Genomic DNA, 25,149 nt, shown 5'->3' with positions numbered 1-25,149 from the left:
TCATGTACAGAGACAACACAACCTAACATCCTTCACCCTATGATGCCATATGAGGAGTATCAGAGGTGATCTGAATATGATTTTTTTTTTTTTTTATTCTTAATTACTAAATGGGATAAATAAATGTGTTAATAACTTTAAGTTTATTAAGACAGAACTGAGTACATAATCAATGATAACATGGCAAATTCTTCTGTGTGCAAAGGAGGAAGAAAATTAAAGTCAAACAATTTCTAAGAAAGGGGGGAAAAAAAAAAAATTATTTGTCTGGTTTCAAGGTTCACCTATATTATCAGCTGAATATTTAATAACTGCTGATGGGCACTAAATAAAGAGAAAAAAGAAAAATTATATTAGAAGAAAAGTCCTCGCATACGACGTCCCATTGCCAATCTCTCGTGTAGGAGGTTGAAGCGGTTGATAAAACGGTTCATGGTATTACAGCATTTGGTGATGGTTCCAAGGTAGGACATCAGCGCCACATCATTGCATTGCTGTAAAGAAGTTCATTTATAGACCATAAGTCGGATGCAGAAGAGGAAAATATGCTTCACCAGTAAGATATTGGATAGAGCTGTTTCATCTTCAAAATATAACAATAATAATGTCATGGAAACACTAAATGCACTCACATTATAGAATTCTCCCCTGAACTTCTCACTGTTGAGGACAGGTAGTCGATGAGCCAGTGCATTAACCTGACGTAAAATCTCATGATTGAACTCCACCTCGCCTCGCTGACTAGCCTTAACATATTCAGCTATAAGACGCACTCTGCTGGCCAACATTTTTATCGCACTGTATTGTGCCTGCAAGTTCTCTGCCACTGCAATAAAATAACATTTTCAGTGCTAGATCTAGCAAATAAGCATCTGACAAAATTAAGCATTTGGATATTTTTAAGCACAAACAGTAAACCAAATCTACACATACAGGAATCCCATAATGTATTACGCCCATAATATGAGGAAAAAGATTTTAGAGACTCTAACCAATTGAGCTCTCCTGTACATCATGTGAAGACATCCTCGCCACATGGTCTACACCTATGCGTTCAGCCTCTTCTGTTGCAAGGGTGTACTGCAGTTCAACCAAGAGCAAGGTGGGTACCCCATTCACAAGATCCAGAACGCTCTCATAAATACTTACAGGTAGCTGTTGGGAAGTGAGCAAGTGTACATACAGTATTATTCTTCGAAAAGAAAGATATAAAGAAAAAATAACAACAATGAATCATACTTTATCATATATCACCATAATATCAGCTTTAATTTTTAATGACATGCAGCCAAAAAGAAATACGAAGACATGAGATGGTCCAAGCAGGCTACATATACTTTATATCATGAGTCTGTTGCACATGTCTGCAGCATGCAAAGGACATTACTTACATCAGTGTGCCGTGCCATAGGATTGAGCTTGAGGAATATTGGACTGTCTAGGAGGTCACAAATCTGCTTGTGAACCAGAAGGTCAGGTGGTCCTGGTGTGTCACCAGTTGTATACCAGCCAAGGAGGTCAAGGTCACTGAATACCTGTTTATCTGTTATGAATTAAACACATTAAAACATTTTTTTTGTTTGATGAGCAAAAATTTATTCACTGACACTAGAAGTGAATGTATAGATAATATGGATTTGTTTTACTGATTTTGTTTACACACAGATGGCTCCAGGGGCACCTACTTGACCTCATCTATTTACCCCTTTTTTATATATATATTTTTTTTTCAATACTGTTCAAAGTGTTATTTTCATCATCATCATCATCATAAAAATAATTATAACTACTACAATAACTATAAGATTAACAGAAATAGACCCTATCCCCACATCCCCACTCAAAAAAAGAGCGATTTAGGTAAGACTAGTAACTGCCTCCTTGGTGGCTATGCAGCTGTGAAGCCAAATCACTTTAATATCAAAATTCATAAAACCGACTACAGTGGGCAGTGAATGTATTCTGGTGCCAAAATGTTCATGAATAACCATAATTCTATTTCTACTCCAATTAATATTCATGTCTAACCGTCAGGAAAATCTTACTGAGCGCTAACAAAATTCAAAGACATTTTATGACCAAGAGGTAGAGTTCAAAAATTCACCATTCATCATGATGACCACCAAAGCCTATATAATCTGGCAAAATATAGAAGATACAATATTATTAACCCTAAGTTGCCAAGAAAATGATGTGCTCATTTTAGATTTTTTTGTGAAATATCTCTGCACATAGATGGCTCTGCATGTGCTTAGCTACAAAGGAGTCAATTGGTAGACCTTGTGACTTCACCTGATTTCACCTTTCCTTGAATTTGCAGGAAAAATGTGATTTTTACTAATGATATGAATATCAATTGTTATTATTATTATATACATTTTAATTACTATAATGTTAATTACATTAGTAACATCAATATAAGATACCATAAAATATTTTCAAAAATCAAGGAAAAGGGTAAACAGGTGAGACAAGTAGTACTCATAACTAGCTCATGGCAATTTAGTACATGTGGCACCATTTATGAGTAAAAACAATTACTAAAGTACATGTAATGCCCATCGGTTTTGCGTTAATACAATGCCATAAAGTACTGCCTTTAAGAACTTAATCAAGAACAGTTTCGTCAAACATTACAAAAGCTACATATCAAGCTATATTAAAGGTTACCACAACAGGTCACAAGAACAACTTACACTGCTCCTCTTTTAGGGTATAATATTCACTGACACTAGAAGTGAATGTATAGATAATATGGATTTGTTTTACTGATTTTGTTTACACACAGATGGCTCCAGGGGCACCTACTTGACCTCATCTATTTACCCCTTTTTATATATATATATTTTTTTTTTTCAATACTGTTCAAAATGTTATTTTCATCATCATCATCATCATAAAAATAATTATAACTACTACAATAACTATAAGATTAACAGAAATAGACCCTATCCCCACATCCCCACTCAAAAAAAGAGCGATTTAGGTAAGACTAGTAACTGCCTCCTTGGTGGCTATGCAGCTGTGAAGCCAAATCACTTTAATAATCAAAATTCATAAAACCGACTACAGTGGGCAGTGAATGTATTCTGGTGCCAAAAGGTTCATGAATAACCATAATTCTACTTCTACTCCAATTAATATTCATGTCTAACCGTCAGGAAAATCTTACTGAGCGCTAACAAAATTCAAAGACATTTTATGACCAAGAGGTAGAGTTCAAAAATTCACCATTCATCATGATGACCACCAAAGCCTATATAATCTGGCAAAATATAGAAGATACAATAATATTAACCCTAAGTTGCCAGGAAAATGATGTGCTCATTTTAGATTTTTTTGTGAAATATCTCTGCACATAGATGGCTCTGCATGTGCTTAGCTACAAAGGAGTCAATTGGTAGACCTTGTGACTTCACCTGATTTCACCTTTCCTTGAATTTGCAGGAAAAATGTGATTTTTACTAATGATATGAATATCAATTGTTATTATTATTATATACATTTTAATTACTATAATGTTAATTACATTAGTAACATCAATATAAGATACCATAAAATATTTTCAAAAATCAAGGAAAAGGGTAAACAGGTGAGACAAGTAGTACTCATAACTAGCTCATGGCAATTTAGTATATGTGGCACCATTTATGAGTAAAAACAATTACTAAAGTACATGTAATGCCCATCGGTTTTGCGTTAATACAATGCCATAAAGTACTGCCTTTAAGAACTTAATCAAGAACAGTTTCGTCAAACATTACAAAAGCTACATATCAAGCTATATTAAAGGTTACCACAACAGGTCACAAGAACAACTTACACTGCTCCTCTTTTAGGGTATAATATTCACGGTTGATGATGATGTTTCCGTCCAGCATATCATAGCTCAGCTCAAAGGAATTCATGATCTCTATATGACGACCGGTTTGTTTTCCAATCAAGGCTCCAAGCACTGAAAGAAATATAAAATAAAGGGTTCTAAAAACACATAACTTGCACATCATTCTTAGATTTGTAAGGAAAAATATAAAAGACAAACAGAAAGACATTAGTGAACAAAAATCAACATTCTAAAATATATTTCAACATGAAATACATACACAAAGAGATGATTTGTTAATAATCAAACAATTACCTTGCACTTCACTGGTAACCTCCTGAGCACGTTGACGCGTCCAATGTTCTGATATATTCAATATGACCAGAGGGTGAAGAGAAACTGACACACTACCCACAGTCCCAGCAGATGCCATTACAGAATTTCCCGGGCTAACATCACTGAGGGCACTACCACTTCCACCACCTGTATATAAACATTAAAATTATATCAAAGGGGTGAACTTTATATATATATATATATATATGACTTCCATTACTTTGAAAAACATAGTTTTTATCAAAGTTGAAAAGTTGAGAAACAAGTGAAAGATTTCTTTGAACATTTTCCTGAAACTAATAATAAATAAATCTTCACACTAAAATGTGTACCAAGTAATGTGGCAAGTAGACACTTAAAATTATACTGTTATTACTTGATTTCTCATGCTACGAAAATAGAAAGTAAACAACAATCTGTAATATTTCTATCAACCCTCTCTCATCATTCTTATACATCCATTTACAATCATTTTCAAAACATAAACTAAAAAAAAAAAAATTATATATATATATATATATAAATATAAATAAATCATCATCATACCTGTAGCAGGCTGTGCAGGTGGTGCTGGAGAGGTTGGGGCTGTAAAATTTGAGGTATTGCCTGCAGCCTGACTCGAACTCTCCACTGCAACAGACTGGGACGAGGAGGTGGCCTCTGCTGCGACATCTTCATCTACTTCCATACTAGCCATTTTCTGAAAACAGGAAGTTTAATTTTGTTCGATGACAACCTGATCTTGAAATCATTTTATTTCTATTACAACTTGACAGTAAAATCATTCCTCTCAAGGTACTTATAAATTATCCCTCACAGATCACAGATCTGACTCTTTTATGCAAATCAAATACAGCATTTACATATGATTTATGCTTATTGCAGGTTAGACATAGTAAACTATGACAATTTTTAATACAAATTCTGATTTAATCTGTGCAGAAGGTGCCAACAAACCTAAACCACATATTCAACACGGTAGAGCTTGGACTGGTTACTTATCTGGTTCCTTAGCTAACAGTGTTTTCTATGTTCTCTAAGGACATCACTTTTGTTATTCTCTATCTCTGCACAATTCTTTTTACAAGATATACCAAAATAATGTATGTATGTATTTATGAGAGAGAGAGAGAGAGAGAGAGAGAGAGAGAGAGAGAGAGAGAGAGAGAGTGAGTGAGTGAGTGAGTGAGTGAGTGAGTGAGTGAGTGAGTGAGTGAGTGAGTGAGTGAGTGAGTGTGAGTGAGTGAGTGAGTGAGTGAGTGAGTGAGTGAGTGAGTGAGTGAGTGTGTGTGTGTGTGTGTGTGTGTGTGTGTGTGTGTGTGTGTGTGTGTGTGTGTGTGTGTGTGTGTGTGTGTGTGTACGCGCGCACGCGCTTGCATCATTATCAGTATTATTATAGTAATTTTCTAGAATAATTCCACATTTCAAAATCGTTTGAATAAGGTGGATATATATACTGTTTTCTTCTGATTTGCTGCTACCCCCAACCTGTGTCTGGAATTCTTGACCTGCAAGACAACCCAAACAGGTCCAGGTGATGTGCCTTGAGAGTCATGTCACAATCCAGCCGAGGGAGAGGATTCCCAACAAACCTCTCTCACCCCAAATGCATTCGCTGAGTTGTACAAAATAGGGGAGTTTTGGGCCTGTTTTGGCTTATTTTATTAATTTCACGGGCTATTACTTCCATATTTGGTTAGACATTAATTTGTGAGCATGGAACCAAAATGTAATTGCTTTGAAGACAGACCAAGTCTAAAAATCTACCTTTTCCACTGATATTAACATTTACATTTCCTTTTATTATTGATATAAGGTGGTAAAATCAAGAGACATAGCATCACTTCTGGCATGAAAAGTCACTCATTAAACATTTTGCTAATCTAATTTCCTGTATTTCCTGCACTGTAAAAATAGCCATTATTGTTAAAATGAAAACCAATTAACACAAATTATCATCAAGGCAAAATAGTGATTATCAATCATTGCCCTTCGATCCTTCTGCAATCCTCGTGGTAGTAGCATGCCACAGGTAAATGAATTTCCAAAATCGGAAATTTTATTAATAAAAAAAAAAAAAAAAAAAATCCATGCTGTTGACACGGAGGCGCCAAATGGACATAAAAAAGATAATTTCTCCTCCGAATCACATCATCTAACTGTTGTAATACGCACAATTCCTCGTACATTTCCACCGGCCACGTATACCCGTCCAAGACAAAACTATAAATCCTGAAAAAAATGCGAATAAATATACTCAAAATTGCCTCGGATTCCCAACCCGCCTGAACAACGACCTGCCTATTACGTCATATAAAACGCCATTCGCGAAAACCACCCCAATCATACCCTACCCACAAGACAGGCCAAACATTCCTTACGACACGAATTTCCATCCCAAGCTCTAAACCCCCGAAATAGACCGACCTTTGGCAGAAACCGAACTTATACCACCGGACTCACTCTCGTCACCTTTCCACCATAACAACAAATCCTCGCTCGAAGAAAACGGGCGACGTGGGGGAGACGACGCTATTATAGTTTAGTTTATTTGTTTTTTTCAGTATTTTTGTTAATGGATATCAGTCCATTCTTACTGATGGTGTCGGAGCATTTAGTAGCATTGTCCTTTGCTTTTCTTATTATTGCTTATCAATCCGTTTTTGTTAGTATTAGTATTTTTATTGGTAGATTTATCCTCAATTATTTACATTATTGTTAACCATCTCATTCTTACTAATATTATAGTTACATTAACAGCATCATCATTGTTATTACCGCGACCATCGCCATTACTGTGTTTTATCATTTTCACTATTAGATTATCATTATCACTATTACTCTCATTAGCAGCGCCCCTCTATGCCGGCAACCAGCCCGGTGGATGGGGAGGGATGGCTTCAGGAAGGACAGTCACTGAACTTTCATTCCATTAGAAGTCCATTACAACAAGGCAAAACCAGTGATGAGTAAAAACCGAGGAATATCGAATAAAGTCAGGGCGCATCCCGTTATAAGCGATGCACAAAGATCGCGCCCGACCTCTGTGGAGATCGTGGCTTTAGAAAATCAGAAAAGAATTTCCCATGGTAGCTATAGATTTGGAGAAAGCCTATGGCAGAATGCCGAGACAGGAACTGTGGAGATGTATGAGAGCGAAAGAGAAAGTAGGATTCCGGAAAAGTATGTAAATCTGATAAACTGAATGTATAGGAATGCCAAGCAGAGGAACGACTAAATATATGATGTGTACAGATCAAGAACTTGAGAGACGGGAAAACATTAAACTGAATGATGTAGAACTGAAGAGATACCTGGGATCCACCCTGTCAGCAGACATTAAGGAGAAATAAATATCTGAAAGGCTCAACCAGGATGGAAAATTGGAGGACTATGTCGGGAGGTTTGTGCCAGTGAGACTGAAAGGGAAAGTATATAGGGCTTGCAAGGCCTGCAGTGACGTCCGCGGAAGATGCAGTGCCTGTGAAGAACGCAAAGAGGATGAAAGTGTCTGAAATAAGGATGTCACGATGGATGTGTGGAGTGACAAAGAGGGGCAGAAATTGCAGTGCAATGATTAGAGGAAGAGTAAAAGTGGTAGAGGTGTCAGTGAAGGAACAAGAAGCAAGGTGTGCACATGAGGAGCGATGGAAGAAACGGCGAGAAAAGAGCATTGGATATGGAAGTACTAGGAAGGGGGAGGGGGGGCAAGACAAGATGGAAAGATTGTATGATAGTGGATATGAGAGAGAATAGAATTTTAATACCATCGTAGGTGATAGAAGCAGGAGACGGCTCATCAAAAACGATTATGATAATCTCTCTAGTGCTCTTTTCCACGACAGGTCCTTTTTGGCATCTATTTTCTCCACTCTGTTCTCTGTTCTTCTTTTCATGTTGACATACCCATCTTCCTTTGATTCACTTACCATGCCTAGTCTTTTCCTTCCCCTAGGTCTTTTACCAGCTCTCTGTCCTTCAGTTACCTCCTTCAACAACCCTTCTCCACATAACACTTGTCCAGTCCATCTTTTGGGGTTTTACTCAATCCTTCCATCAAATGTCTCTTTTCTCCCCCCACTGACAGCACCTCTTCATTAGTCTTCCTCTCTGCCCAGCTTATTTTTCCTATCCCTCTCCAAACCCAAATGACAAAAGCCTCTATTCTCTGAATTATGTCCGCTTTCATTGTCCATATTCCTGATCCATATTAGAGCTCACTCCTGACCACCGCTTTCACAATCTCTTTTCTTCACTCTGATTCATATTACTGCTTAACAGTCTTATCCTTCTGCTAAAAACTGCCCTTGTCATTGCAATTCTCGCTCTGATATCCGTATCACAATTCCCGTCATCAGTTATCGGTGGTCCCACTTTACAACTTGTTCAGTTATTTTACCATTTAGAGTGATATTCACAACATCACCTTGTCTAGATACAACCATAACCTCTGTCTTCTTTACATTGATCTTCATTCCATATTTCTGTGATACCTCATTTACTCTGTCCATTATTATATATAACACGTTCTCAATTTCAGCAACCATGCTTTGATCACCTGCAAGCCCTACATCTCTTAATAATTCTCCTCCAACATTCACTCCCTCTGCATAGACTGAAAATAACAGAGGGGGACAGCGTGCAGCTCATCCTATCGAAAGCTTTCAGAGTTCCTTTCCATAGACTCGTTCTTTTTCCCTGAGCATACGTATGACTTCGATTGCATCTCTGGTACCACAGCCTCTCTTAAAACCATAATGTGCTTTGCTTATAACGACGATGATGATAAAAAATATGATAATGATAACACCGATATTAATGAAAGTAATGATGAGACTAATAATAATGATAATGAGGCTGATAATTATAATAGTAATGACAATGATTATAAAAGAGATTGCCAATAATGATGAGAATAACACTAATAATACCTAATAAAAACAAATAAAAATGCTTACGATGATGATGATGATAATTTTACTATTATGACCATTGTTATTATCATTATCATTATCATTTCTATTTTATGGAATATAAAAGCGTACTTCTCCCATTCTATCCCTCTCTGGCGCTTATGTGTTATATGCATATATATATATATATATATATATATATATATATATATATATATATATATATACTACATACACACTACACACACACACACACACACACACACACACACACACACACACACACACACACACACACACACACACACACACACATATATATACATATATATAGAGAGAGAGGCAAACAGACAGACGGACAAAGACAGACAGAAACAGAGACAGACAAACAGGGTGAGGGAAATCTGTGTGTGCGTGTGTGTGTGTGTGTGTGTGTGTGCGCGCGTGTATATGTACATACGTACATACATACATACGCATATGAAGCATTAAGATAATTTTTGTGCTTCATTAATTGGAGCAGTACATTTTTATTCACGTTATAAGGAAAAAATGATCAAGTAAATGTGAAACTCACCTTCAGATATGCTATACACAGGTAGATAAGTAAAGAATATTAGTTCATGGTAGCACTTGGTACGATATAATGACGCATCAAAATCCTGTATCCTGTTGGAAAATGAAAAGACAGAAATAACTTCGTCTGCACTTTTTCTTATCAACTTTATTTACATGAAAGATGTTTTTTAAATGCAAGTTGATATTTTCTCAATGAAAAGTGACCGGCATAATAGCATAAAAAAAGGAAAGGAACAAAATATACTGCTAGAACAGACGACATTCAAGTACAATTTAAACCCCCCAAAATAAAGAACCAAACCGCACTTCACAAACATATACATCTACCGCAAATCAATAAAAAAAACCAAACACCCCTACCAAAAAAAAAAATCCACACCTACAAATCCAATTACGAAAAAAAAAAACCCATAAAAAAGAGCTTTGGCCCAGCAGTGAACGCGGACGTGTCCTCGCCACAACAACAACAAGAGAAGATGTCGTCGCCCAACTTACCTCCGTGTCCTCCTCAGCTGAAGACCGTCCAGCATTATCTCAAGATTGCTAATGACTATGACAAGAGGGAGCCCGTCGTTGCGTATTGGGGTAAGTTCGGGGGACGTTTGGAAGTGGCTCGTTCACTGGAGAAAAAAAATGGAGATCGGGAAATTTTTGTTTTGGGTGTCATTGGGTGGCGGACGCTCTTGTGTTCTGGTGTTTTTGTGTGTCAGCTATTAGCAGACCACATGTCAGCGTAATTGGACAGGGATCATTGTAGATCTGTAGAAATTCTTAAGGTTTACCAATAATACCTAGTAGCTAATTTGATGCTGTTATTAGTTACGGTATATTGCATCATACCTATGCCAGAAAATCAGTGTTATTCTTTGCCAAGGCGCTTTTAGAAATCCATTGTAATCATAAAAATGTATGGAAGGATTATTGTTTTCTTTCTTTATACAGCACAATAAAGAAAGTGTTTGTTACCAGCACTCATTATTTATTATTAATTAATTACTGTTTGACATGTAAGATATCATACATTGTAGGCCTATTTGTAAAATTATATCACATATATATATATATATATATATATATATATATATATATATATATACACACAAACCAGCCACATTTTATTTTGTATGTTCTTGCCAAAATCTTTTTTCATGCATTATTCACATGATTTTCTTAAACACTTCTTGTCTTACTCACTAATGTTTTACAGCATTCTGTAATCCTTCTTATGATAAGGTGTTTAGTAATTTTTTACCTTTCATTTCTTCAGTTCGACTCTATGCACTGCAGACATCACTCAAATTGGACCGCAAGTCACCAGAAGCCCGTGCTCTGCTGACTGCCCTTATGGATTATTTAGAAACCTTCAAGAAGGTAAATCTTTATCATGTCATATCCTTTTGGAAGTTTTGACTACTTTAGCATAATAATATTTTAAGTTATATGTAAATGTCAGTGTCACTGGAGTAATCTGATATATATATAGGTATTACGATAATATAATAGATTAGTAATTATGTATCATGTGAGCATGGTATTAAATGTTGCTAATTTTTTAAAGATGTATTACTTTCTTTTTTTCAAGATTATTACTAATTAACTGTTAAACTCAATGTTCATTTATGTTTAAAATTATTCTAATTATTTTCTTAATAATCAGACCCATGCTGATAATGAAGCTGTAACGAGTGATGTTGCAGGCCAAGCTCTTGTAGAAAATGTTGTTCATAGGCTCTTCTCATGGGCAGATAATGAAGATCGCAATGAAAGGTTCAATAAGTAAGTTTCCCAGTCACTGTTACTGTTACTATCAATGATATTAGTATTGTCATTCTAGTAATATTAGTATTGTCATTTTAGTAATATTAGTATTGTCATTTTAGTAATATTAGTATTGTCATTTTAGTAATATTAGTATTGTCATTTTAGTAATATTAGTATTGTCATTTTAGTAATATTAGTATTGTCATTTTAGTAATATTAGTATTGTCATTTTAGTAATATTAGTATTGTCATTTTAGTAATATTAGTATTGTCATTTTAGTAATATTAGTATTGTCATTTTAGTAATATTAGTATTGTCATTTTAGTAATATTAGTATTGTCATTTTAGTAATATTAGTATTGTCATTTTAGTAATATTAGTATTGTCATTTTAGTAATATTAGTATTGTCATTTTAGTAATATTAGTATTGTCATTTTAGTAATATTAGTATTGTCATTTTAGTAATATTAGTATTGTCATTTTAGTAATATTAGTATTGTCATTTTAGTAATATTAGTATTGTCATTTTAGTAATATTAGTATTGTCATTTTAGTAATATTAGTATTGTCATTTTAGTAATATTAGTATTGTCATTTTAGTAATATTAGTATTGTCATTTTAGTAATATTAGTATTGTCATTTTAGTAATATTAGTATTGTCATTTTAGTAATATTAGTATTGTCATTTTAGTAATATTAGTATTGTCATTTTAGTAATATTAGTATTGTCATTTTAGTAATATTAGTATTGTCATTTTAGTAATATTAGTATTGTCATTTTAGTAATATTAGTATTGTCATTTTAGTAATATTAGTATTGTCATTTTAGTAATATTAGTATTGTCATTTTAGTAATATTAGTATTGTCATTTTAGTAATATTAGTATTGTCATTTTAGTAATATTAGTATTGTCATTTTAGTAATATTAGTATTGTCATTTTAGTAATATTAGTATTGTCATTTTAGTAATATTAGTATTGTCATTTTAGTAATATTAGTATTGTCATTTTAGTAATATTAGTATTGTCATTTTAGTAATATTAGTATTGTCATTTTAGTAATATTAGTATTGTCATTTTAGTAATATTAGTATTGTCATTTTAGTAATATTAGTATTGTCATTTTAGTAATATTAGTATTGTCATTTTAGTAATATTAGTATTGTCATTTTAGTAATATTAGTATTGTCATTTTAGTAATATTAGTATTGTCATTTTAGTAATATTAGTATTGTCATTTTAGTAATATTAGTATTGTCATTTTAGTAATATTAGTATTGTCATTTTAGTAATATTAGTATTGTCATTTTAGTAATATTAGTATTGTCATTTTAGTAATATTAGTATTGTCATTTTAGTAATATTAGTATTGTCATTTTAGTAATATTAGTATTGTCATTTTAGTAATATTAGTATTGTCATTTTAGTAATATTAGTATTGTCATTTTAGTAATATTAGTATTGTCATTTTAGTAATATTAGTATTGTCATTTTAGTAATATTAGTATTGTCATTTTAGTAATATTAGTATTGTCATTTTAGTAATATTAGTATTGTCATTTTAGTAATATTAGTATTGTCATTTTAGTAATATTAGTATTGTCATTTTAGTAATATTAGTATTGTCATTTTAGTAATATTAGTATTGTCATTTTAGTAATATTAGTATTGTCATTTTAGTAATATTAGTATTGTCATTTTAGTAATATTAGTATTGTCATTTTAGTAATATTAGTATTGTCATTTTAGTAATATTAGTATTGTCATTTTAGTAATATTAGTATTGTCATTTTAGTAATATTAGTATTGTCATTTTAGTAATATTAGTATTGTCATTTTAGTAATATTAGTATTGTCATTTTAGTAATATTAGTATTGTCATTTTAGTAATATTAGTATTGTCATTTTAGTAATATTAGTATTGTCATTTTAGTAATATTAGTATTGTCATTTTAGTAATATTAGTATTGTCATTTTAGTAATATTAGTATTGTCATTTTAGTAATATTAGTATTGTCATTTTAGTAATATTAGTATTGTCATTTTAGTAATATTAGTATTGTCATTTTAGTAATATTAGTATTGTCATTTTAGTAATATTAGTATTGTCATTTTAGTAATATTAGTATTGTCATTTTAGTAATATTAGTATTGTCATTTTAGTAATATTAGTATTGTCATTTTAGTAATATTAGTATTGTCATTTTAGTAATATTAGTATTGTCATTTTAGTAATATTAGTATTGTCATTTTAGTAATATTAGTATTGTCATTTTAGTAATATTAGTATTGTCATTTTAGTAATATTAGTATTGTCATTTTAGTAATATTAGTATTGTCATTTTAGTAATATTAGTATTGTCATTTTAGTAATATTAGTATTGTCATTTTAGTAATATTAGTATTGTCATTTTAGTAATATTAGTATTGTCATTTTAGTAATATTAGTATTGTCATTTTAGTAATATTAGTATTGTCATTTTAGTAATATTAGTATTGTCATTTTAGTAATATTAGTATTGTCATTTTAGTAATATTAGTATTGTCATTTTAGTAATATTAGTATTGTCATTTTAGTAATATTAGTATTGTCATTTTAGTAATATTAGTATTGTCATTTTAGTAATATTAGTATTGTCATTTTAGTAATATTAGTATTGTCATTTTAGTAATATTAGTATTGTCATTTTAGTAATATTAGTATTGTCATTTTAGTAATATTAGTATTGTCATTTTAGTAATATTAGTATTGTCATTTTAGTAATATTAGTATTGTCATTTTAGTAATATTAGTATTGTCATTTTAGTAATATTAGTATTGTCATTTTAGTAATATTAGTATTGTCATTTTAGTAATATTAGTATTGTCATTTTAGTAATATTAGTATTGTCATTTTAGTAATATTAGTATTGTCATTTTAGTAATATTAGTATTGTCATTTTAGTAATATTAGTATTGTCATTTTAGTAATATTAGTATTGTCATTTTAGTAATATTAGTATTGTCATTTTAACTTTAATATAGTATTAATTTAAAATTCATATATGATTCAGGTAATTAGTAACATCTCATCATAATCATGACCAGACTTGAAGCTCCTATACATTTTCAGATGATGAAGGCTTAGGAGAAGACGTGGGCGGGGACGAAGCACAAGGGGCCGTGGGTCATAGTGGAGGTGCAGACTTGGGCTGGTCCCACCCGCCTCAGCCAGGAATGTCTCTACCCTCTGTGCCGAATAGCGCATCAGCAGGAGGTCTGCCAGATGTGTCCTCTTCAACTCCACCTCCATCAGTTCCGTCAGTGCCACATTCTGTACCTCAGGTATGTTGGTTTAAGATTGTAAAATAACATACTCAAGGATATCATATATCATTGATTGATGTTGATTAATAAATTTGTAGTACCTCTTGTTCAGATTTTTTCTCTCTTTATGTCATCATCACAAGTCTCTGCTTCGCAGATGCCTCGAGTCCAGCCAACACCAGATGCAGGGAACATCCCCCACATGCCAGTGACACAGACGTCAAGTAAGAAAATGTTTTAGCATTAGTTTTAGCATTAGTTCTCCACATGTTTCATTTTATATTTAATGATTCACTTGAGAGGTATTTGCTAATATATGTGCAAATATTGAATTTTCTTCTCATTCTTTCTCTTATAGGTACAGGTGTTAAATTGAGTCCATCTGACATGAATAAAGCCCAGAAATATTGCAAGTGGGCGGTCTCTGCACTCGACTATGATGATTCAAAAACTGCAATAGATAATCTCCAGAAAGCAATAAATCTGCTCAAAACAGGAAAGGACAGTTGAGACAAGAGACAAACCTCTCTATCTCGTAGTAATGTCATTTATTATTTCTGCAATGAGAATATTAAGCCTCTTGTATGGAAGTATATGAAATTTATGTTCTATAGCTGTAATCAGAATTTCTATATATATCAGTGTGTGAGTGTGTGCGTATGTGCGTGAATGCATGTTTGTTTGTTTGTTTGCACATGTGCATCCATGCTTACATGCGTGCAAGCTTTTCTGTGTTTATGAGCGATTATGTATGTGTGTATGGGTGTTAGTTTGTGTTTATGTGTGTGTGGATGTATCTATATGCCTGTTTGTATATGTATAAGCAAATATAAATTTATAGATACATATACCTACGCACACATACATTCTTGGTGATGCATTGTAAATGAAAAGCTTTAACTTTTTTGTTTGTGAAGGAATAGAAAGGCTTACTGACATATTTTAATTTCTGGACAATGATAATCAGATGCAGCCAGAGAGCACGGATTTGATATAATGATTTTGAGCAAATGCTTTCTTATTCTGGTTGAAAGTTCCTGCAAATTGGAATTTTTCTTGTACGTAATGCCATCAGTTAGATATAAAAATCGTAAATCCTTTAGATGCAAATAATTGCTTCACAGAGTTGTGCGTATATATTTCAGCAAATTAACCCCCAGATTTGTATGATATATCATTTTCTCCTTTCCTGGTGTATGATAAGTGAAGGTGCAAGCATTAAACACAATTCGCAAAATAGGTTTACTGAAAGATGAGTTTAACAAGTTTGAAATCAACCTTGACAACATCAAGTCAAAATATGAAGGTTGAGAGATTTCCAAGTTGTTCTCTTCTTTGTGGAGAGTGTTTTTTTGCCATTTTGTTGATACTAAGGTATTTTGTTATTCATAACTCTGTAGTTTATTTTCCAGCGATTAAGAAATTTTGTAATCATTTATACAAAAAAAAATATTATTAAGTTGGACAAATTGTGCAAGAGATTTTGAACAATGTTTACGGTCATGGTGTTATTGTGTTAATGATGATATTAATTTCATGATTTTTTTTTCCTCATCTGAGCATTGTTATACCTGGTAATAGAAAGGCCCATGCATTTAATTTCAATGTATATTTCCATATTTCTGGTAATGATATATGACAGATCCAGCTGTGGCCTTTATTTTACCAGTGATCTCTCCTGAATCAGTTATATATTGTACAGAAATTTGATTTGGGTTCATTTGTTCATTTATAGTTAGTTAATGTTTTATGTATGATTCCCATCCACTGTACAATATATCAGATTGTCACAACTCTGCTACAATATATACTGTCTTCACATCACAAAGGAATATTATTATCCTTACTTATTTGTTGTACAGTACAGCATTCTAACAAGAAAATAAAACTTGTTTTTTTGTGACGAGAGAAAAAGGGTATTTATAACTACATGCCATACCATTATATATATTTTTTACAGAAAAAGATGGACTGGTAAAAGCTTATAATTTAGAATAAATTTGTATTTTACTTTTTCACATAATTACTGTTCTACACTTATCCTTAGTGTATCATTTTGTAAGGTTTGAGATACATGTTTACCAACCACATTTTATGCTTTTTGCTTATCCCACATGAAATATAGTCACAAGTTAACAAATGGGACAAGGATCGTAACAGAAGTCAGCTGTGATTTAACATGGACACTTGGCTCAATTGCTTTTGCTTTCTAATTCCATTGCGGTTTTCTCAACTAGATTCATAAGCAGTGAACCAATGCCAGTATTCATCTCTTGAGACCCAAAAATTATTTGATATGATGTTTTATTACCATATCCATTGCTAATAATAAGCTTTGTTTTTAACATTTATGATCTCTGTGTATGAGAGTTATAAAATTAGATCATTATCAATTTAAATGCCCCCCGCCAAAAAAAACAAAAAAACTAAGGCAACCTATTCATTTTCTTGGAACTCTTGAGGCTGGTGATGGGAAGGGAGTTCGATAGAAGACCCTTCAAAAGTATAAGTCAAAATATGAGGAGCACATGAAAATTGTTCCTTAATTCAAAAGTTTAGTCCAAAATTGTCCATCTATCAGCTGTAATACCAGACAGTAACAAAATTATACAACCATATTCCTCACTTTTATAGGCAATTATATATTTGGGTTTAATGTAATAAAAATTATAAAATAGCCTTTATGTTATTTGATTTCTTCATGATCAAATACTGGAAGATACACTGCATACAACTGTTTCTATGCTCATGAAGGAAAGTCAACTATTTAGAAAATAATTAACAAAAACAATTCAAATTACATTTGTCAAAAATACACTGGAACTGATCAGTAAATTAATCATTTATATTCATGTATTTCTTCTGTTAAAAGAAAGAAAAAATCTTTGGTTTAATTTCGTACATTTACTAAACAGATCTTCATGTCAACAATTTATAAATATTATGTACCATTTATTATCAAAACAAAAAATTACTTAAAAGAGCTAGAGATCCATTGCATAATGCTTGGTCTGGCACATAATTCTCAACAATAATTTTTCCTCTGCTAAATAATACATATACTGTACAAGTGTGTGGATGCAGACCATTACAAAGTATGTACTGTATACATGTTTGCATAAATACAAAAACATTCAAATATATCTGTGTGTTTGTTTTGTGTTTTTTGTTTGTTTTTCTGTGTTTTTTTGTTTGTGTTTCTTTGTTTGTTTGTTTGTTTGTTTGTTTTGTTTGGTTTTGTTTGTTTTTCTGTGTGTTTTCTACATGTACATATAAAACAGGCATGCAAATAAATATACCCCAAGCAATTGCATATATATTAGTGTATACAATATGTATATGTTAACCTTTAAAATAAATTGGTATGTACAGTTTACCTTAACACAGCCAACAACACCATACACCAACTCAGCTCCCAAGTTACATATATTATAAAAGAAAACAACTATTGGAAAGGCAAGACATTGATATTAGGAAAGACTGATTAAACATCTAATCAGTTCGGTAAACTTTCCATGAGTATTCTAAGTAGGTGAGATGGGGACTAAAATATGGAGCAATTTATTAACGCAGTCTTATTTCATTCTTATACTCTCTCTCACTTGATACTAAATTAAAGCACAGAGACAGGGATTTGAAATACAACTTAGTAAATAATTATAATACATACTGAAATTTGGACATGCACAATAAATGTAACATCAGTGGACAAATGAAAAGTAAGATCAACCATCATTATACCTGAGTCATTGAGGATTTTTGTTCCCCAGTGCTGACACCACTTATATATCAATAAATAAAATACAATATATATAAAGAATATGTAAATAGATTATAATATTTTAAAATATTGTCATATAAATCCAGCAATCGTATCATCTCTCCACCAGAGGCTTATGACGGAACCATTAGTGCTCCCGACGCCCGGAACACCTCTACTCCTTTGTGCAGCGTACAGACACGAGGGAATTCCTGTGCTAAAAGACCCTCTGCGAACTGGAAAAATAAAGAATTCAATCATAATCATAATAATAATGTACACTTGCACAAAAATATATCAAAATAGGTAGCAAAGAAAGAAAGATTTTATTAACAAACAATTTAGTACTTGGTTTCCACAGGCTCTTATGGTGCCTTCCTAGACACACTTCACACGAACTTTCAGATTTTTAAAGATACAAGACATTTCATTAACAGATGAATTTTAGACTTACCTTATTTACCTGATCCCTATTACTGCGTGATCCCATAACCACGATTATTTTACCACGATAGGAATTCAGTACATCAGTTTGAGGGCCGGGAACAAGTAAATTTTCCGGCGTTAATGAAGACTCAGCAGGCAGATTTACGGCTTCTGATAAGGTTCCTCTAGCAAATCTGAACGACCTTATTAAGGATAATACTTTTGGTAATAAACTGGAAAGTAAACTGTTTCTGTAACAAAACAGAAAACAAATACCTTCACCAACAAAATGAACAAGGAATGGTTTTTGCATTACAATGAAAAATAATTTTTTTATGTAAGCAAATGAAAAATGACTTGAAAATTAATAATTTCTGAAGTCTAAATTTTATATAAAAATGGAGATATAATAACTTAAAAACAACATATTTTCTATTATAAACAAATAGACCAATTATTAACAGGATGGGAAATTACATGTTAGTTTGGTTAATACAGTACATGTTTGTGAATAGATATTTTTTCTTGCAGTTCTAATTGCCTGAATACTAACAATAACTTGTAGATAGTTATAAAAGGATACTCTTCCGATGTGCGAACGTCAACTACCAGAACTTTTGCTCGTCCACTACGACTTCTCTTCTGGGCAAGAAGTTCCAGTATATCTGCACCGCAAACTCTTGGGCATTTCTCTGACTTCAGTTCAACAACCGTCACACCATCCATAACCTGGAGAGGAGTCCAATGTGATCTCCAAGAACATAACACATCCTACATATACTTTCTACTGAATACTATCCAATGAGGTAAATGACTATCAAGACCTATCATGTCCAAATAAAAATAATAATGAGCAATCAAAATGCAATAATGCATGAATAAAAACAAATTAAAAGAAAAAAATGATAGGGGGGTAAACTGCTTGCCAAAAATATAAAATAAATACAATAAACAAGAATAAAAAAAAGAAAAAGAAAAAAAAAGAAAAAGAAAAATCATATGGACACCCACCAGATCTTGATTGGCCTGTGTCTGGTGAGGAGAAGGTGACGTCTCTTTGCTTGCGTCTGGTGGAGGTTTCTCATGCTGCCTGAAGGTGACTGATGGGGGTGTTGAGCAAAATACCTGGACAGACTCTCGCACAACCCGCTCCATGTCTATATCTGAGAGTGGATGCCAAAGAATTTCAGATTTTAATCATACATCTACACTAAGATGAAAATAGGGACATAGAATTGACCTCTGCTTTTTTTTCTTTCTTCCATTTTCAGATATCTATGCATGAAAAAATTATTCCCATTCTATTTGAAATTTTATCTCTAAATTGTAATCAATTATTATAATGTTAAATCCCTTTTAGATAAAAACACAATCAATTTATGTTACAACACTTGCAGGAAGTATTTTGCTTTTGTCAACGCACTTGTTACTCCCTTACTTTTGTTTCTTATAATCATCAGTTTACATAATGCGATTATCACCTTATTGCAACTCAAAACAAAAAAATAATTAAAGGTAGTTACTGATGCTCTAGAAACTTAGATCAAAAGTTATCAATATAGTAACTAAGTTACTAAATATTCTTAAATCAGACAGGAGTAGATTTTTAAACAAGAAAAGAGTAGATAAACTGCATACCTGGCATATCAGAGAATAGAAGAATACACTCATTAAAGCCAAACTGCAGTAGCCGATCCTTCAACTGTCGTAAAATTGCGACGCCTACACACAGCGGCAGTGATGCTTCTCCAAGAAGCAGTGTGTCCCACAACAAGAAAATTTTGTGAAGGGGAAACACATCTGTCAATTAAATAAAAAGATACTATCAAGTCTCCTTGGTAATTGCAATCTATATATATTCATCTAATGATATCTCTATATGGCTTTTTTTTTTTATTACTTATTCTTCTTATTAGAACTACTATAATGACTAATATACAGTAAGATCCTCTAGTAAAACTTTCAAGCCCTATGGAATTCACTTGATTTTTTCTTTAGTTATCCTAAAAAAAATAGACATTCAATAATATTAAATCTGTAAAACTGCTTCTTAGGTACCTTTCAAGCCTTAAAATAATTTTCATATATAGTAATCACAGCAATGAACCATAAAAGATAACTGCCTGCTTACGTGTGTACATAGTAAGAAACCACGGGATGGCATACAACTCTGGGATAAAACCAATGTTATCCAAGTGGTTAAACAGCTGTGGATCGTGGAAGGCAATCATGTGTGAAAACTTGGCAAGATATTCCTGAATGACTGCACTATTGTCTCTCAAGAAAAACTTGTGGAGATATTTATCAATGAATCCACACAAGCATGAATATGCCAGAGCTGAAAGGTAAAAAAAAAAAATAATGTATGAAAAATGTACTAGATACTGTAAATGGAATTCCCCTTATACTAGGCATGTATGGAATGGGTGAAAACACTTATAATTTTAAAGTTTCCTCTTAAAAAAATGGGAGAAAGAACAAATCACAGAGTGATTTTTTCTATAAACTTAATCTGTTCTATTCAAGACAAAGTTTATGAGGCAGTAAGGCAATCAATCATCAACAGATATTTCATCATACACCTAAAATTAGCAATGCTTACTTACCTTCATTGTTGAAATTCAAGTACAAAAAAGGTGCACAGAGTGAGTCTAGGCCTTGCCAATACACCAAGTGAGGATGTGACACAACCCAGGCCTTCAGCACACGAGTGAATTTCGCATGTCCCTGAGGTGATGACAGCAACTCATCGTACTGGTGGCAGCGCGGAATGTCTACTTCAATCTGTTAATGAAAATATCTAAATAATACATAATTTCTGTTAAATTGTTGAATGCATAAAATAGCATAACAAATCATGTATATAAATTTATAAGACAGAGAGACAGACAGATGTAAGTAAACAAATATACAAATACAAAACCAGTGTCATGGACAAAAAATCTACTTAATCAATATTTACAAGAAACTGCTAAACCAATAATAAAATGAAGTAACATTATAACCTGTCTATCTGTGGGTGTTGGCGTTTCCTTGTCCACTTGTTGGTATGTCTGTGCCACAGCACCATCGACACGCAGAAGAGATGCCCAGACAAGAGCTCTAAAATATGGCGGAATGTCTTTTCCTGGCTTCCTTTAGAATGCATTCTGCCTTGAAAGGGTAGGCCTAAAAAATAAATAACTCAGATTAAAGCTGCTTCATATATTAAGTCCCAATACTTATAATTTTATTTATTTCATATCACACCAAACTACATCTCAATCTTTGTTTAGGCTCATAACTTATGTTACCACATTAAACACTACTTCAAAAAAAATAATAATATTAATGACACAAATTAATGCCAGCAAATGTCCAGAAAGAAATACAATAATACTTTGCCTTGGTACCTGTAATAACCTCTCAAAGATCAATAAACGATGGAACTGATATTCCACATCCCTTTCTCTTATGACTAACGGAAGCTGGCTGGTCTCTAGTTCATCTGTGCCGCACTCACTAACAGCATACAAAAAGAATATGAGAAAATGATACTTGCCTAAATTCTATGCATGCTTAATTTCAAAATAATGATTCTTCATGTAAATCATAATAAACACAAATACAAATAATAACTAACTTTGCCTGTATCGTAAATAAAAACAGACAAACTTACCCCTGTGTTATAAGAGGATAATATTTCTCAGGGGGAATGTGGTCCAGCCTATTTCTCAAGTTGTGCAGAGGGAGTATGATTGTCGTTGCTTCCAACAGCTGATGGCGATTCATACCTCCACCGAAGACCTCTCCTTCAACTCCCATTATACTGAGATTGGCAAAATGATGATAAAGGAGTGAGAATTCCATAATAAGAGTTTCAATCCTCACTAATTTCATGGAATATCACATCAAGAGACAAACACTTTTACAATAAAACCAGTGAAAACATACCTCGGCAAAGTTAATATTGCTGGCTTAGTACGAATCAATTTTTGTTTCTTCAGTTCTTGTTCAACATTACCACCAGCTAGTTGCCATATATAATAAATCTCTTTCATGCTTCTTTCACTTAGCTGATCTCTTTTACACTTTCTGTAAAACGATAAATCATTAAGCTCATGAATTGGGGAAAGCAAAATAGTAATACCACTTCTGTGTTAATGATAATGCATATTTTCATTTTCACACATACAGCATTAAAATAATGATAATTTTACATGCTAAATATCAAGAGAGAGCTATAAACAAACAGGACTGAAGCATGAAAATCTACATATACATACAAAAGAGAATTTTCATACCTGTATGTCATATTCTCATCAACCGGTGTGTTCTGAGAATCCTCTAAGTTTTGTTTTAGAGGATAGTCCAAAAGCATCTCACCTTTATCTTCTTCCATAACACCTAACTTTGCCTGAAATAAAATGTTAAAAATCAGTAAACGATGATAAGACCATCTTATCATACAAGCAATAATGCATGAGTGATGAATGTAGAAGCAATGATTTCAAAGATATGTGATAATATTCACATTAAAGATTTCCATAAAATCAGATAATCCATTTGGAGATCAGCACAACCATCTCCTTATCTCACTCACAGATGCATCCAATCCACTCACATCCACATACACACCCAAGCAAAAAGAAATCACATACCTTGTACTGTGCAAAATCAACAAGGCAAAGAGAGGGATCAATGACTGGAAAATGAGGAAGAATCGGCACAAGGGAAGCGGAAATGATGAAAGGATGGAAGAGCGGGTGAGACAGAAGGTTGCGCGGTAGAGGCCGTTCTTCAGCATCAACTGCCAAGCACTGACAGAGGAAGTTTCTCATTTCTTCACTCACAGCCTGTATATAAAGGAGGGTTTTAGAGAATGCAATTTGACTTTTTTATCCTAAATGCTTATACAGGAAAGTCTAATCATCCAGGGAAAAGTCAGATAAAAAAAAAATTTGATAAAAGATTCTGTACTTGTAATGTTCTGATATCAGTGATAACTACTGATCACAATACTACTCTATCAAAGCAAAAGATAACAAACTATATCATAGAAATCAATATCTAAATATCTCACTAAAACTGTAATTCTGTAAATATCTATACATCTTATACTCTAACAAGTATCTGATTTATTGCACATTGTATATCATGAAAACTTTACTACAGATGACAATCCAAAAAAAAAAAATCACACTTACATCGAGTTTGTTAACAGCACCATGCATCTCAGCCAAACACCGAAGGGGATCATTTGTTTGAGTCAATTTCAATACTTCTCCTACTATGTTCTCTACACCTTCTGTTCTGAAATTTAACCATGAAAATACTTTTATAAACTTTACCACAAGTCAGTAGATCAGTAGATCCCACAACAAGATTTAGGATAATCAAAATTACTGATAATCACTGAACAAAAAATATAACCTACTAAAGACATCTTGTTTTACATGAAGATTTCAACATTATCCATTAAACTTTGTTTCAAACAAAGGTTAATTCCATTATACATTTACCTGGAAAAAAGCTTGCAGCCAAGAGCCAATTCAGCCAAAATCATGCCAAGAGACCAGACATCCCAAGCTGGATTGCCTGATACAGTAGGAGTGCCTGTCCCACTGTCCTGGATCCCACCCTGCAGAAGTACCTCCGGTGCTGTGTACTGCACAACCCTACATGAAAAGGTACTATGAACTGGACTATTTCTAAATCCTTTAGAATTAAACATCATCAGTATATACTCTATTCAGTTTTCAATCAGACATTTAAGTTATACTGTATCTAACAAGGATTTTTTTTTATTACATGTATTTGGAACAATATTAAGGAATGCTACAACAAAGCAATACTGCAATATTTGAAAGCAGGAAAAACAGAAAAATTGCAGGTAGATATGCAACTTTGTACTGACCCAAGTGGAAACGAAACTGCTGTGCCTGCTTCTGTCATGTAATAAAGTCCATAGTTATATAGCTTTGCCTTTCCCCATGGGTCAATTAAGATATTGTCTGGACTCAAGCTGCAGTTCACAGTTCCAAAGTTGTTGAGGTAAACTAGCCCTTGAATGACCTATAACAGATATGAATGGTAGCTCAGTAATATTATATGGTAGTCATATGGATTAACTGAATCCTTATAGGCCCATCTATGCCGAGTCATGAATATGTATACACTTTGTTGTCAAAATGAATGTATATATAATTTTGCATAACTTATCACACAGTAAATACCCTCACCTGATGAGCCACTTGTGCTA

General features: G+C 32.8%; 3 protein-coding genes across 5 annotated transcripts in view; 1 reads left to right on the top strand and 2 right to left on the bottom strand.

Annotated features, from left to right (window-relative positions):
• Positions 1-131: 131 nt before the first annotated feature.
• LOC125030499 (COP9 signalosome complex subunit 6-like) lies at positions 132-9,776 on the bottom strand. Of its 3 annotated transcripts, none has more exons than XM_047620553.1 (8): positions 9,650-9,776; positions 4,706-4,859; positions 4,139-4,306; positions 3,824-3,955; positions 1,392-1,543; positions 993-1,155; positions 633-826; positions 132-494 (listed from the first exon to the last, which is right to left on the bottom strand). In XM_047620553.1, the coding sequence occupies exons 2-8, from the start codon at positions 4,854-4,856 to the stop codon at positions 354-356; spliced, it is 1,101 nt and encodes a 366-aa protein (XP_047476509.1). In that variant the 5' UTR covers positions 4,857-4,859; positions 9,650-9,776; the 3' UTR covers positions 132-353. The 3 variants fall into 3 exon arrangements, with proteins under 3 accessions (XP_047476509.1, XP_047476516.1, XP_047476525.1); XM_047620560.1 differs by lacking the exon at positions 9,650-9,776 and adding an exon at positions 6,587-6,660; XM_047620569.1 differs by lacking the exon at positions 9,650-9,776 and adding an exon at positions 6,623-6,655.
• Positions 9,777-10,077: 301 nt separating this feature from the next.
• On the top strand, positions 10,078-16,812 carry LOC125035139 (vacuolar protein sorting-associated protein VTA1 homolog). Its single transcript, XM_047627333.1, is given in 6 exon segments — positions 10,078-10,236; positions 10,919-11,022; positions 11,309-11,445; positions 14,512-14,740; positions 14,880-14,946; positions 15,081-16,812. Coding segments are annotated over 6 exon segments (798 nt in total). The 5' UTR covers positions 10,078-10,127; the 3' UTR covers positions 15,233-16,812.
• Positions 16,813-17,397: 585 nt separating this feature from the next.
• LOC125030495 (TBC domain-containing protein kinase-like protein) overlaps positions 17,398-25,149 on the bottom strand; it is a 9,923-nt gene continuing 2,171 nt past the window's right edge. Inside the window, 18 exon segments of the mRNA XM_047620541.1 lie at positions 17,398-18,718; positions 18,937-19,102; positions 19,492-19,637; positions 19,920-20,071; positions 20,547-20,708; positions 21,040-21,246; positions 21,515-21,692; positions 21,914-22,033; positions 22,035-22,076; positions 22,301-22,409; positions 22,567-22,716; positions 22,842-22,982; positions 23,192-23,304; positions 23,549-23,743; positions 24,095-24,200; positions 24,410-24,565; positions 24,805-24,962; positions 25,130-25,149. The exon segment at positions 25,130-25,149 is cut by the window's right edge and continues 87 nt beyond it. Coding sequence (XP_047476497.1) covers positions 18,617-18,718; positions 18,937-19,102; positions 19,492-19,637; positions 19,920-20,071; positions 20,547-20,708; positions 21,040-21,246; positions 21,515-21,692; positions 21,914-22,033; positions 22,035-22,076; positions 22,301-22,409; positions 22,567-22,716; positions 22,842-22,982; positions 23,192-23,304; positions 23,549-23,743; positions 24,095-24,200; positions 24,410-24,565; positions 24,805-24,962; positions 25,130-25,149 — 2,423 coding nt within the window. The 3' untranslated portion in view covers positions 17,398-18,616.

Source organism: Penaeus chinensis, chromosome 2 (genome assembly GCF_019202785.1).
Source record: "Penaeus chinensis breed Huanghai No. 1 chromosome 2, ASM1920278v2, whole genome shotgun sequence".
Lineage (NCBI taxonomy): Eukaryota > Metazoa > Arthropoda > Malacostraca > Decapoda > Penaeidae > Penaeus > Penaeus chinensis.
The sequence above is the reverse complement of the archived record's forward strand: the minus strand, read 5'-3'. Positions and strand labels throughout refer to the sequence as shown.

Excerpts from the sequence above, each read along its gene's own strand:
- LOC125030499 (XM_047620553.1), bottom strand. The coding sequence starts at position 4,856 with ATGGCTAGTATGGAAGTAGATGAAGATGTCGCAGCAGAGGCCACCTCC. Across the intron at positions 3,956-4,138 it reads GGTTACCAGTGAAGTGCAAG|TGCTTGGAGCCTTGATTGGA; the intron begins GTAATTGTTTGA and ends TATTTCTTTCAG. Across the intron at positions 1,544-3,823 it reads TACCCTAAAAGAGGAGCAGT|ATAAACAGGTATTCAGTGAC; the intron begins GTAAGTTGTTCT and ends AATTCATAACAG.